Source organism: Athalia rosae, chromosome 1 (assembly GCF_917208135.1).
Source record: "Athalia rosae chromosome 1, iyAthRosa1.1, whole genome shotgun sequence".
In the NCBI taxonomy this organism is placed as follows: Eukaryota; Metazoa; Arthropoda; class Insecta; order Hymenoptera; family Athaliidae; genus Athalia; species Athalia rosae.
Genome location: NC_064026.1, coordinates 17,305,333 through 17,319,037, shown reverse-complemented (window position 1 = coordinate 17,319,037; position 13,705 = coordinate 17,305,333). Strand labels below are relative to the sequence as shown.

The 13,705-nt window shown below is 43.1% G+C and overlaps 2 protein-coding genes across 2 annotated transcripts; one reads left to right on the top strand and one right to left on the bottom strand.

The window, feature by feature from the left end:
- Positions 1 to 532: 532 nt before the first annotated feature.
- On the bottom strand, positions 533 to 1,575 carry LOC125499766. The gene is made up of 2 exons (XM_048649176.1): positions 941 to 1,575; positions 533 to 854 (listed from the first exon to the last, which is right to left on the bottom strand). The coding sequence occupies exons 1-2, from the start codon at positions 949 to 951 to the stop codon at positions 533 to 535; spliced, it is 333 nt and encodes a 110-aa protein (XP_048505133.1). The 5' UTR covers positions 952 to 1,575.
- Positions 1,576 to 10,943: 9,368 nt separating this feature from the next.
- LOC105686937 (uncharacterized protein DDB_G0290685-like) lies at positions 10,944 to 11,966 on the top strand. Its single transcript, XM_048649175.1, has 3 exons — positions 10,944 to 11,039; positions 11,274 to 11,468; positions 11,547 to 11,966. Exons 1-3 carry the CDS (start codon positions 10,944 to 10,946, stop codon positions 11,964 to 11,966), a joined length of 711 nt encoding a protein of 236 aa, XP_048505132.1.
- Positions 11,967 to 13,705: the final 1,739 nt, after the last annotated feature.

Here is a 13,705-nt window from a genome sequence, read left to right as displayed (position 1 = left end):
AAAAAACGCCAGCCACTTTGACCACTGCAACCTCAAAGACGTGAAACTCTACCTCAACTCGTAGAACTACCCCTACGGAAACCTGAATCTCGACATTTCATATAACCAATACGCCGTGCTCTACGACATGTACGCAAACTTCTAAGCCTCGTACTACAACAAGGAACCCGAACCTCTGCTCGCGAGAACCCAGTACCTGCAACACGCCCCGCTCCTCGTGATAGATTGTTCCAAGCCGAACGAGTCCTTGAAATCCGGACCGGTGGACATTCGCCTCGAGTTCGAATCGACACATCCGTTTCCCGCGCAGACCTCGGCCTACTGTTTAATTCTGCACGACCGCATTGCCGAATATAATCCGCTCAGCGGTGGAGTACGCAAATTGGTGTGATTCGAGAAATTTTTCGCGCATATATATTCATTTTGTGAATGGTTGTATATTCAGAATAAATGAATGAAGAAATGAAAAGTTTGTTTTTTGTTTATTTTACAATCCACTACATGATCCACTATATGATTCACTACATGTTTACTACATAAGGAGGCTGCAAAGATATACAAATTTCAATAATATGTGAAAGACACTCGAAATCTTTTCTTCTCGGATAACAGATACACACAAACACTCACTGACCAAAAAAAAGCACTCCTCCTGAGGAGGGCACCGCTCCAAAATTATATTGTCTCCAATCAGGTCGGGGACAGCCATCACGTTATTAATGGTGACCACCACTGTTGATCCATCTCTCAAAGCCTCCTCGGATGCCAACATGAGGATAATTCGTACGGCTTCGAATCCTATCACTTTCCACTCGATGGAGATATACGGCCCATGACAAATACGTACGTAGGTTCTAAAATATCAAAAACACCGAAACAGAGTAGAACACACGAACTTGTCCTTTGACTTGTCGAACTACTGGAGTTGCACAATACTTACGGGTCAATCATGATCGCCTAATGTGCTGAGTAGCATATGCTTCATGAATAGGCGTCACGCTTTATATAATCCCAAGGGATGTTTATATTTTGAAATTGAAAGAGGATCGCCGACACCTTCAATGTTCGCAGCGATGCGGACATCGAAAAAGGACAGACCTCGCACCACTGGTGACAATTCGCGGTGTGGACATCGTCGCGTAAACAAGGCGAGAAGTTCCGAGCCGGTGTCAGGTTACGTGAAAAGAAGACGCAACGTACCCTTCTGCCAATTGTTTGAGAATTATTGACGTGACATACCTATCTGTCGATCGTTCGAGAACTATTGCAACTTGTACCGATGTACCGCAAATAATCGTCAGTTTGATGCGAACTCTTGTCACGTCAAGTCGCAAGTATGGAGTACATCGTCGACGTGCAAGGGTTCAAGGAGCCTAAAAATCGGTTCGTGTTGAAGGAACTCACCTTAATCGCGATCGGACAAACGTATCCGTCGGTGTTCTTTTTTAAACCTCCGTTCGCCTGGGAAAAGTTGCCGGAAAAGTATCGGCTCATGAACAATTGGTGTACGCGGAATCACCACGAACTGTCATGAACTTTGGAGACGTTCTGTACGTCAAAACGTACCAAATCCTGGACGCGATTCTCAGCACGGCAAAAACGGTGTACATCAAAGGGCCTGAAAAAATGCAATGGCTGAAACATCTTGCTAGGGATGAGAAAATTCGAGCACTTTTGGATCTTAGAGACTTCGACTGTCCTTCGGTGAAGACTTTACCCTCACCGTCGACCCGCAGCGGTTTTGTTCATGCAAATTTGTTAAATAATGAATTGTGCTCTGGAATATGTGATCAAATTGAACAATTGGTTCGCTGATCATATGAACAGATAAATGATGATGAAAAATTTTTCATCGTTTGCCAGAGTATCGTTTCGTAAATCGCATACTCAGAGAACTTCCAGAATCTCGATTCCTTGCACGCACTCTGAGAATTTGGCTTATCTGAATGTAACAGATTACAAGGCGAGGATACGACGACAAACGACAGTCCGCGCGGAGCGTTGCTCTTTCCAGCACCGGCTGATCGAGGTGCCGAACCTCCGAGAATCCGGGGAGTCCCCAGCGCTCTTCCTTCCCAGCCTCGGTAATGCTACACCGACACGCGTGAGCGAGCGATAAGCGGCTCGGTTCTCGATTACTCGGGAAATTCATTCGCTTCGTACAATGGATACAATGTAGAGAATGTACGCTGGTATCAATAAAATTGAAACAAAAGCCGAAACTGTATTCGTATGTACATCGACCACCACCACTCCTTTGAATCCCCGCACGTCGGAACGCCGCTGGTGGACGTCGTTGGCCCTCAACGACGTTTCGGAACCTTTCGCAAAAAAAAAAAAAAGAATTCCCAGGAACCGTTCGGAAATGACGCATCTTCGGTAGTAGAAAAATTCCTGGAATTGTTCACGAAGGTGACCGCGTAAGGCCACTTTCAAAAAAACCTTCTGGAATATTCCGAGGATCCCCCGCCCCTCTTGACCGCCCCTGTGACGTCGCTTCCGGTTCTAGAAGTTTCGGGCCCACACCCCGCACCCGGCCTCACCCCCCACCTGTACCGTCACTTCCGGTTCGAGAAGCTTTGTTGGGGCCCCCACCCTGCTTCACCCCCGTCTGTGACGTCACTTCCGATTCTAGAAGCTTCGGGCCCCCACCCCCACCCCCACCCACTCCGCTTCGCCCCCGCCTGTGACGTCACTTCCGGTTCCAGAAGCTTCAGGCCCCCACCCTCGATCCCGCTTCGCCCCCACGCCGTGGCATCGTTCAGCGAAAGAGCGACCTTCTGGAACTTTCCAGACCCCTGCCCCTCTTGCCCCTGTATCCCCCGTGCCCTCACACGGACACGATAATGCATGTGTGTGAGCGTGTACGTGTGCGCACTAACACGTATCTATCCAGAACTCTCGTAGCCCATCTCCTAGAGCCTGATTTTGTTCCGGCGAAACGCACCGTACGGCGACGCTCTGAATTCGGTTACCCCATCGCCGCGCCCGAGCGACAAGCCGGCGTTCCGTTTAAAGGCTTCCTACCTTTGGGGCATGCGGACAACGGTGACCGTGCACGTTGCGGCCCGTGGAGTTGGGACGCAATTAGATTCGTCTGAGGAAAATCGCTATATCCTCCCGGCGAAGGGTTGCGAAATGGATGCCCGCCCGGTTGGGTGTATTGATCATCGAAGGAATGGTTCTGCCGCGGAAAATTCGGGTCATCGCGACGAGGCGTTCGGTACGGCTCCTGCGGATAAGGGTAATGGGACTGCATTTCGTTATGGTCGTAGCGCGAATTTTCAGGTCAATAGGAGCAATAGTTTTAATAGGGTCCGCTGCTATATGGGGACTGGTAGTTACTCTGGGGTCTGAAATTACAATTCGGAAATACCGGGCAACTATGGAGATGAGGGCAGTTGCAGTTTAAGGGTCGATCGGAAAAACAATTCGGACGGTAATGCGGTGAGCTGCCTACACCGAGGGAATACCCATATGGCCCCTCCGTGTATGTTCTTGGGCGGAGAATTCCCAGTGGCGTATACAGAGCGGACAACGTGAAATTGCGCACCCAGATTTTGTGCGCAAGCGTGAATCAAAACGGCAGTCGAATTTATCATCTGCTAGCGTGTTGTACCAACAGCCTCAGATTTCAGCTGTAGCTGTCAAATTGTCGATCACCAATACAGCTGAGATCGCCGTATTTAAATATGACTGAGGTATGTTGTGTCAGGTGAATAATGCGACACAAAACCAGACACAGATAAGTAGGGTGGCATAGCATCAAATAAAATTGATCAATTGAATGAGAGATTAATTAAATGTCGACAGAAATACACTCATCGAAAAGTTCAGGTTAGGTCCTTGTATTTGACAGCTAAATCTGAAAGCGGAGTGTTGTTGGACATTCTGCGAAACAAATGCCGACGATCGCGCATGTGCAAATGGGGTGCGCAATTTCACGTTGTCCGCTCTGTATGTCGCATCAGCCGACGGACTGCTGGGTCTACTGGCGCCTCCGGTCATTGCTACGTCATTCCGCGATTGATACTTACAATCCGAACTATCACGCGTCTCCCGAGACGGACTTCACGAGGGGGACCGTGGATACGGTTGACGAAGATATTGTCCACCAGGTATCACCCCCTTTCTCATCATGGTTTCTTCTCTCAGCGCTATCTCCGCTGCTTTATCCAAGGATCTGGGGTCGCGGCTGCCCACTGCCTTCGCGATCTCATCGGGCAGACCCCTGAGGAATCCATTTAATGCACAGGCCCTTATTGGCACGAGCATTTGATCGCTTACTTCGTCATGCGGGTCTTACAAAGCTACCTGCACCCGCTGATTAAGATTTCAATTCGGTCATAAAATCCATTTACCGATTCGCCCCGTTTCATTCTAATTGTTTCGATCTCATAGTGGTAATAAGCGTGTTGGTTATTTCGTGAATCAGGAACGCACCGTATTAGGTCAATTAAACGCAATAGACGCAAGAATAATGCAAATGATAAATTTATTTTATTATGAAAGAAACCCTTTTCGACACGAGATCATTTTAGTAGTTAACAGAGGTGTCGCGAGTGAGAGAACAAAGGGAATTGTCGCGTGCATGACAAGTTGCGCAATGCGCTACAGAATCGTTGAATAAGATATTCTAACACCCCTTCTCAACGATTGTGCCGCTGAAGTCCACTAGCTCACATCCCTCTCGATGTTTTTTCAGCTTCACAGCTCCGAGTGGTTTTGTCATCATGTCGGCGATCATCTCGTCTGTGGGACAGTACAGTATTTCGATGATTCTTCTTTTGACTGGATCCGTCACGAAGTGGTATTTCACGTCGACGTGTTTTGTTTTATTCCTTGACTCGCCGTTTTTTACCATCTTGATTGCACTCTGATTATCTTCGTACATTTGGATTGGTTTGTTCGGTTTCAAACCGAAGTCTTCAAGTAGTCTTTTTATCCACAACAGTTCCCTGCTTGTTTTCGCTATCGCTACGTATTCCGCTTCACAGATCGACCAGGCTGTGCAGGTTTGCTTTCTACAAGCCCACGCAATTGCACCTCCATTGTACAGGAATATGAAGCCGCTGTGTGACTTGCTGTCGCTTCTGTCCTCCGCCCAGTCTGCATCCGCGTAAACTTCGAGTCCTTTTTTGTTGCTTGTCAATTTTAGTTTGAATTGTATTGTACCTTTCAAGTATCTCGCAATCCTCTTTGCTTCGTTCCAGTCAGTTTCAGTCGGTTGTTTGACCTTTTGGCTCAGTATTGATACACTCGCTGCTATATCGGGTCGAGTATGGGTTGCTACGTATAGCAAAGCCCCGATGAGTTTCTGATATTCATCTCCGTTGACCATTGCCTTTCGGTCCCGAGCAACCTTTAGATATCCGGTGTCGAGGGGTGTTTTGGAAACCTTCGCGGATTGGAGTCCAAATCTGTTGATGATCTTATGGATGTATTTCGCTTGATCCATGTAAAAAATCCCTTCTGAGTTCCTTTCGATGTTAATTCCGAGGTAATTTTTTAATTCTCCAAGCCTCGTGAGCTCAAATTCTTCCTCAAGCCCGTCGGCTGTATTCTGTATCTCATGTTCGTCCTTGTCTGCTATCAGGAGATCGTCTACATATACCGCTACATACTGGAAGGTGTTCGATGCGGTTTTTGAATACAGACAAGGGTCTGATGTACTCTGTTGGAAACTCAACTTGATGAGGGCTGCGTGGAGTTTGTCATTCCAAGATTTTGCGGCCTGTTTTAACCCATAGATGCTTTTGTTGAGTTTACAGACTAATTCTTTCTTTGCGTTGACGAATCCCTCCGGTTGCTTCATGTAAATCGTTTCCGACAATTCTCCGTTAGGAATGCCGTCTTCGCATCGAAGTGATGTATTTTTAATTTTCGTTGCGTTGCTACTATCAGCAACAAGCGCAAAGTTGTTGCCCTTACCACTGGTGCAAAAACTCCGTCGTAGTCGGTACCAAATTTTTGGCTGAATCCCTGCGCTACGAGTCGTGCTTTGTATTTTAACACACCTGTGACAGCATTTTTCTTTCTCTTGAACACCCACTTGCATCCAATGGCCTTTCTTTGCTGTGGTAATGTGGTAAGTTCCCAAGTCGAATTATCTGTCATTGATTTCATTTCTTCGTTCATGGCCTTGAGCCATTCGTTTTTGTCCGGTCTGTTGAGAACTTCTGCTATGCTTTTCGGCTCTTCGTGTTCCATCACGACTCTTGCATTTGGTACAAATCTGTCGGGCGGTTGTCCTTTCGTCGATCTGCCCGATACTCGAACTTCTGTATCATCGATATCTTCAATCACGCCCGGAAATATGTACTCTTCGTCGCCAGCCGGAAATGATCCCTGCAGGATCGAGTCATCCGTTAAATCCACCGCTTGATATTGGTCATCTTCAAATTCATCTCCCAATGTCATTTCGGCCTCGTCCGAGTGATTCGTTTCGTGTCCGTTTATTGCTACGTCGTACCCTGTGCCTTGAACGATTTTCCTTTTTTCTTCTAATTTCTTTTCTTCGATCTTCTTTTCTTCTGTCTTTAGATCGCGCTCGATGAATGTCACATTACGACTAATGGTTATTTTGTTTGTTGCTAGGTCCAACATTCTGTAGGCCTTCGATTCTGCCGAATATCCCACAAAAGTGAGCAATATCGCCTTGTCGTCCAGTTTCCTCCGTTTCTCCTTCGGAATATGCGCGTACCCTTTGCACCCGAATATGTGTAAATGTTTTGCACCCGGTTTCCTATTGTTTCATAGCTCGAATGGTGTCTTGTTTACTGCTTTCGACGGCGAGATATTCTGCAAATAACATGCCGTGTTGACTGCTTCGGCCCAATAATTTTTCTTCATTCCGGCGTCGATCAGCATGCACCTTGCAGCTTCCATAAGAGTCCTGTTTTTGCGCTCTGCCATGCCATTTTGGAATGCTGAATAGGGTGCTGTGTACTGTACCTTTATCCCCATCTTTAGGAGAGATTTCTGTAGTTCTTTTGTAACGTATTCTCGTCCATTATCGGACCTGATGACCTTGACTTTCTTTTCGAATTTGTTTTCAGTGCATTTAATATACTCGATGATGTATTTTGTCGCTTCCGACTTGTACCTCAAAAAATACACCTCCGTGAATCGACTATAATCGTCGATCATTGTCATTGCATACCTTTTTCCGCTCGGCGTTGCGTTTTGCATAGGTCCACAGAGATCTGTGTGCACCAGTTATAGTGCGGATGTTGCCCTCGTCGTTGCTTCCTTCGGTATTGCAGTTCTTGACATTTTTCCTTTGATACAGCATTCGCAGACTTCTCGAATCCCGTGATCCTTGATTTTTAGGCTCGTCATCAGTTCTTTCGTCTCCAGTTTTCGAACGTCCTCTGGGTGTCGGTGCCCAAACCGCCTGTGCCAAGTATGTTGGCAATCTGGTGTGTGTTCGCTTTCTTTGACAACCGATGCTCTGTTTTTAATTCTCATTGCATACATATTGGATGACAGGTTTGCTGTGGCGATCACAATGTGGTTTTCAGAAATTTCGCATCGTTCGCCCTTGAATTGTACTGTGTGACCTGTTTCTGTAAGCCTTTTTACCGACAATAAATTTTCAGTCAAGTCTGGGACAAATAATACATCTTGAATGCTTACTTTGACTGATTCGTCTCTCTCATTGAGACAGTCCAGTTCACCTGTGCCGATACCCAGTAATTTTGCTCCTTGACCGTTGGCGAGAGCCACGTCTCGCATCTCCTTTCGATCCAGAAACTTAAAGAATCTCTCGTTGTTGGTCATGTGGCTTGTGGCACCCGAATCTACGTACCAAGCATCCTTCTGACCTGTGGCTTCATGAATGCTGAAACAAGCAAATCCCACTGACGTATCTTCATCCTTTACTTCGTTGGCTTTCTCTCTCTTTCCTTTATTGGCTTTCCAAGCCTTATACTTGAAGCAATCTTGCTTGTAGTGTCCGGATTTTTTACAAAAGAAACATACTTTTCTGGTTTCTGTGTTCGAACCTTTCCTTTCCGACGCTCTCAATGCCGAACTTGAGTCCTCAGAGTCCGGCACGCCTTTTCTTCTTTTGTATTCGTCGATCAATTTACCTTTGACCAAGCCAAACGTCAATTCATTCTCCGGTCGGCTTTCCAACGCGGTGATCAATGTACTGTATGCTTCTGGTAAACTACTTACTTGTTAGCAGCATCGCGACAAAAAGATGGTCCTTTATTTCCTCGCCGAGCGCCGTCAATTTATCTACTAAATCTTGCGTTCTTGTAACGTGCTCTTCCATATTGCCTGTTTCGTTTAACTTCAAATTGCAAATTTGCCTTAAGAGATATACTTTGCTTGTCAAGGTCGATTTCTCGTGGTAGTTCTTTAGCGATTTCCAGACACCTTTCGCTGTTGTGTCTTTACGTATGTGGATGAGTTGAGAATCCTCGACGAGTAGCCCTATGATAGCTCGAGCCTTGTCGTCCTTTTTCTGCCATGCCGCTGCAGCTGCATCATTTGTCGGTCTAATTATACTGACCTGACTCCATAATTCTTCCTTGATGAGCAGCAGTTCCAATTTAAATTTCCAAACAGAGTAATTATCGTTGTTCAGTTTGGTTATGTTCGCACGGAATATGTCTGCCATGGCTGTAACCTCAAACTTCCACGTGCACGTCCTTTTGAATTGGACCTGGGTTTCGCAACTTAATCTATTCAGACCTATCCTAGGCCCATAACCTGTTGGTTATTTCGTGAATCAGGAACGCACCGTATTAGGTCAATTAAACGCAATAGACGCAAGAATAATGCAAATGATAAATTTATTTTATCACGAAAGAAACCCTTTTCGACACAAGATCATATTAGTAGTTAACAGAGGTGTCGCGAGTGAGAGAACAAAGGGAATTGTCGCGTGCGTGACAAGTTGCGCAATGCGCTGCGGAATCGTTGAATACGATATTCTAACAAAGCGTAGTTTATTTCCGGCGCGAATCTTTTCTTCAAGTGCGTCACTAATTCGTCGGTGGTTTCAAAGTTTCCGCCGTACGCGCTGTTTCGTGCTTTCCCCCTAAATTTCCTGTTCAGGCCTTCGCGTATACCGCCTCCGAACCGGCTGGCAAGCACGACGCCCCACTTTTGATGTCTTGCAAGAAATCTTCGAAAGGAATGTTTTCCCCATCGAATTCCGGTATCGGTAACAAACTATGCTGCAACGCGAAACTCTCCGCCATCGACGTCATCATGGCAGTTGACGCGTCGAGGTTCACCCTGGATCTAGCTCTTTGATCCATGGTTTCGTTAGGCATTTCACCGCGACCGCAAATTGGTAGAAAAATAAGAGAAATTTGGCAAAACAATTCAATAAACAACAAGTCGTGTAATGCTTAATGCACTAACACATATATACAAAAACGATTATAAAACGAAATATATGCACAAATTCATTCACCTGATATTAAGAAATGTAATACCAAGTCATTTGAATATATACTTATAAGCTCGGGGGATTATTTCTCACTTTTCGGTTTTTTTTTTTTTTTTTTCTCTTTCTGTTTGTATCAACGAGATATGGGTAACTGCTGCCACCAATCTGTATGTGACGGAAGGGTAACCGAGCGGAGCTACTGTATAGTACCCGCCATATACTGATATTTAAAACACGCAAAAAAACCTAGAATCGGGAATATCCCGAACTTTGGGTCCGTCACTTGTCTAACCCGAACTGGGCCTACGAACAGTTTACAAACATAAAGTCAGGAAGAGAGAAAAGGTAAAATGAAATATGACAACCGACTCAACTGGTAGAAACTGTCGTATAATATGATGTAAATAAGAAAAACCAAACAGATACAAATAATATAATGAATGAAATAAAACTGAATAACCGTAGAGCTATAAAACAAGGTTCCTTATTTCAGCTACCCACGGCCTAGCAAGCCAAGTAACCTTCCAAGTTTTTTGATGAACGTAAAATTACAATAGAGCAAATTTAAATAACAATTTGGAAAGAGAGATAAGCAAGGTAGAGATTTGCTGTGTACGTTACGCATCCGATGGTGGTCACTGATGGTAAAAACTGACCTTAGTGATGATCTGGTGCTGATGCGTTCCGCAGCTGTGCGACTACCCCACTGAGTTCAACGCTAGATTAACTCTTAGTTTCAACCCGTCGTTGGACTGGTGCACAGTTTTGATCTATGAAATTGTCTAATATATTAATCTCTAATTAGTCCGCTCCGGGCAGTATTTTAAGACTTTCATCACCCGTTACTACCTCAGATCCCTCACTTCACCAACGTTAACGCGCCTCGCGATTTAACAAACGGGCATAGAGTCAGGAATAATTCTATCGGAACACGGAGCACTATAAGGCAAACTTTAAGACCGTTGATGTCACCTAGACTCGTTGTTGATGTTTCGGGCTCAGATCCACGCACCTCGCGATTGTTTGGATTAATGCTTCAAAAAATGCACCCTTCGAGGTGAAGTATTTTTCCACATTTCTCGGAAAGGGACAATGATTGACCAATCAGCGATTGCACCTGATATCTATAATATTCTGGTTGATCGCGAAAATCGTATGATCGTTGTGCTGACAGGGCAACCCCCAGTCATTGTCCCTATGTGTCGAAGTTCGTGTGTTGAAATGATTTCAGCCGGGGAGTCAGTGCAATGTGCTGTCTCCGCTTTAATTACCTCCGTCCCCCGCCTGGCGTTTAGTATTAAGAAATGGACTATTGCCTATGTAATAAGAAACCTTGTTTTCGCGTATTCTAGCCTGCAAAGTGAATTATACAAAATTACGCTGACGCCGGGGCCACTGACCGTTGACGGTACTGAGGATGAGTTCGCGATAATGAAAATGACTCATAAATGAAAAAAAAAGCAAATTTTAAAACCACGGGATGGTCCAGTAGAATGAGGTATGATTTGATAAATGGTACGGCCGGTCCGTAACAATGGAAATCGCGAAACAGGACCAAAATGTGAAAAATAACGAAAACAGTGAAAATGATGGAAGTGGTGAGCAAGTTGAAAATGCTGGAAATTACAAAGTTGGTGAAAATAATGAAATTGTTGAGGGGGTCTGAAATGCCGAAAATGATGAAAATGTAAAACATGATAAAAATGGTAATAAAGGTCGAAAATGTCGAATATATCGGAAATTGTGAAAATGTTGAAAATTATGAAGATCGTGAAAATAATAAGAATGTTGGGAATGACAAAAATAGTGAGAATAATGAAAATGGTGAAAATGATGAAAACTGTGTAAATAATAAAAATTTTAGGTTTATAGTGAAATGGACAGAAATAGTGAAAATGATGAGGATGGAAAAAGTGAGAACGACAAGGATGGTGGAAATGACGAAGATTGTAAAAATTACGGAAATGGTGAATATGATGGAAATGGTGGAAAGGTCGAAAATTGTGAATATGATGGAAAAAGTAATAATGATGAGAATGTTGAGAATGATGAAGAAAGTGTGAGTGACGATATTGTTGGAGAGGTCTGAAATGTTGAAAATTACGGAAATGATTGAAATGATGGAAATGGTGAAAAGGTCGGAAATTACGAAAATGATGAAATTGCTGAGAATTATAAATATGTTGTAAATAGTGAAAATAGTGAAAAGGTCGAAAATGTTGAATTCAATGAAAATGGTTGGAACGATGAGAAGGTCGGAACTGTGAAAAATAATGAAAAAAGTGAAGATTATAACATTGGTGAGAATGATGACAGTAGTGAAGAGAATGGGAAACGTAAAAGCAAAGAGGATAGTGGAAATGACGAAGATGATAAAAATGACGAAAATATTGAAAATGACGAAGATGGTCAAAAGGTCACAAATGTCGAAAATGATGGAACTAGTAATGATTATGAAAATGGTGGTAATGATGAAAAACGTGTGGATGACGATATTGTCGGAAAGGTCCAGGATGTTAGAAATGACGGAATTGGTGAAAACGAGGAAATGGTTTGAAATTATGAAAATAGAGTAAATGACGAAAATGTTGCTGAGGTCTAAAATTTGAAAAATGACGGAAACAGTCAAAACGACGGAAATCGTGGAAAAAACTCAAATGGTGAACGTGACAAAAATGATGAGAATGACAAAGATAGTAAAAATGATACGGGTGGTGGAACTGACGAAAATGTTGAAAATCATGGAAATCGTGAGGATGACGAGAATAGTGAAAACGACGAAAATACTAAAGACATAGATATATTGAACTAGATCGGACGAGTTCCGAAAAGTCAGAGTCGTAAGGTAGTAAGTCGCAAAATAAGAGCGCCAGCCCAGGGCGCCATCAGCCTTTTATGGTAAGACAGACGCTTCAACGACTCCTGAGAAATCATCGGCCTACCGCACAAGTGATCTGCGGATCCGTTCTCCAAATGCAACCGGTATAGACGGTGACGCGCAACGAATGTAGCACACTTGAACTATCGCATCTATGATGTTCCCGATGAGCGTCTGTCGTCGCTATAATGATTTCAATGCAAATTGATATTCGGATAGTTTGTTCGCATTTGAGAACCAGCATCTGAAATACAATATTTTCTATGTCAAGGAGAATTATTCTTTGTTCGATTGAAAATAAGTTCAGTATAGTTCGTAATAGTACGGTTTTTCTGACAATGTGATATTGCATTTTCGCTGAAACAAACTACCGCGAAAAAAATAGTATGTTTTATTCTTGTTGGGGCTTGAGAATGTAAGTTTGTTCGTTATACAGTTTTTTATGAACTTGATAACAATAAGATAGAGATACAGTTCGAGGAAAAACCTTTATAGTGAAATGAGAATTCTCAATTGAAAAAAATAACAAAAAAAAAATATAAGTCTTCCTTCCGAACCGTAAACAATATTGCATCAGCAATACAAAACATTTTATATGATTTTACAAAATTTTAAGAATGTCGTGTTGAGAAAGTTTTCGAGTAAAGCAAAAATAGAAAAAAAAAAAAAAATAACGAGAACAACTTGATGATTTGTGGTATTAAGTCCAGTTGCATTGATTGTAAGCCGAAAAACGGGTGAATATTAACGTGAAAGATCTATAGGTGACCCGATTTTTTCACAAATTCGATAGACCAGTAGAAAGACACCCTCAAAAGTCTAACATTTTCTCCAAACGGGTTTGGCCGCAAAAAATTGTTAAAAAAAGGAAAAAACCATATTTAGCGATATAAATTTTTTTCTGTAATTTTTTTGGGAAAAGTGTTCGTAGAAAAGTTGTTCGTCGTGAGAAGATTTGAATTATGAGCCCGATTGCAAAATTTCATGAGAATTAGTTTATTTGTGAATTTCAAGTAACCACGGAAATAAATTTTCTTGATTTCTTTGAATAACTTCATGAATGATCAACTTGTGGTATTGGGACTGATGGAGCACCAACTTCAAACTTTTCCGCAGAGAATAGTCAAGAATTTCGGTCACCTATGTTTCGTAGTGGAGCGACAATACTCGACGAGGCAAAATCCGTGGATTGCCTACACTTTCTTACGCACGATGGTCACATGGTTCGTACCAAAAAATCGTAGAGGTAGTTTTCCATGAGTACTTACTAGATACACAAAAAAATCTTTGATCTATAAAAACTAAGTTCGTCTGTGATTTAAAAATTTAGACAAATAGAGATATCTTTGATTTTAATTGGATTCAAATTCGAATGGATCTCAACAGATTCTTATTGTTTTTTCTTCGTTGAGTATTTT

What these genes read in the sequence shown, in the direction of transcription:
- LOC105686937 (XM_048649175.1), top strand. Translation starts at nt 10,944, where the DNA reads ATGGAAATCGCGAAACAGGACCAAAATGTGAAAAATAACGAAAACAGT. An exon ending in AAAATGCTGGAAATTACAAA is followed by an intron (nt 11,040 to 11,273) that starts GTTGGTGAAAAT and finishes TAAAAATTTTAG; the next exon opens with GTTTATAGTGAAATGGACAG. An exon ending in TTGAGAATGATGAAGAAAGT is followed by an intron (nt 11,469 to 11,546) that starts GTGAGTGACGAT and finishes AATGGTGAAAAG; the next exon opens with GTCGGAAATTACGAAAATGA.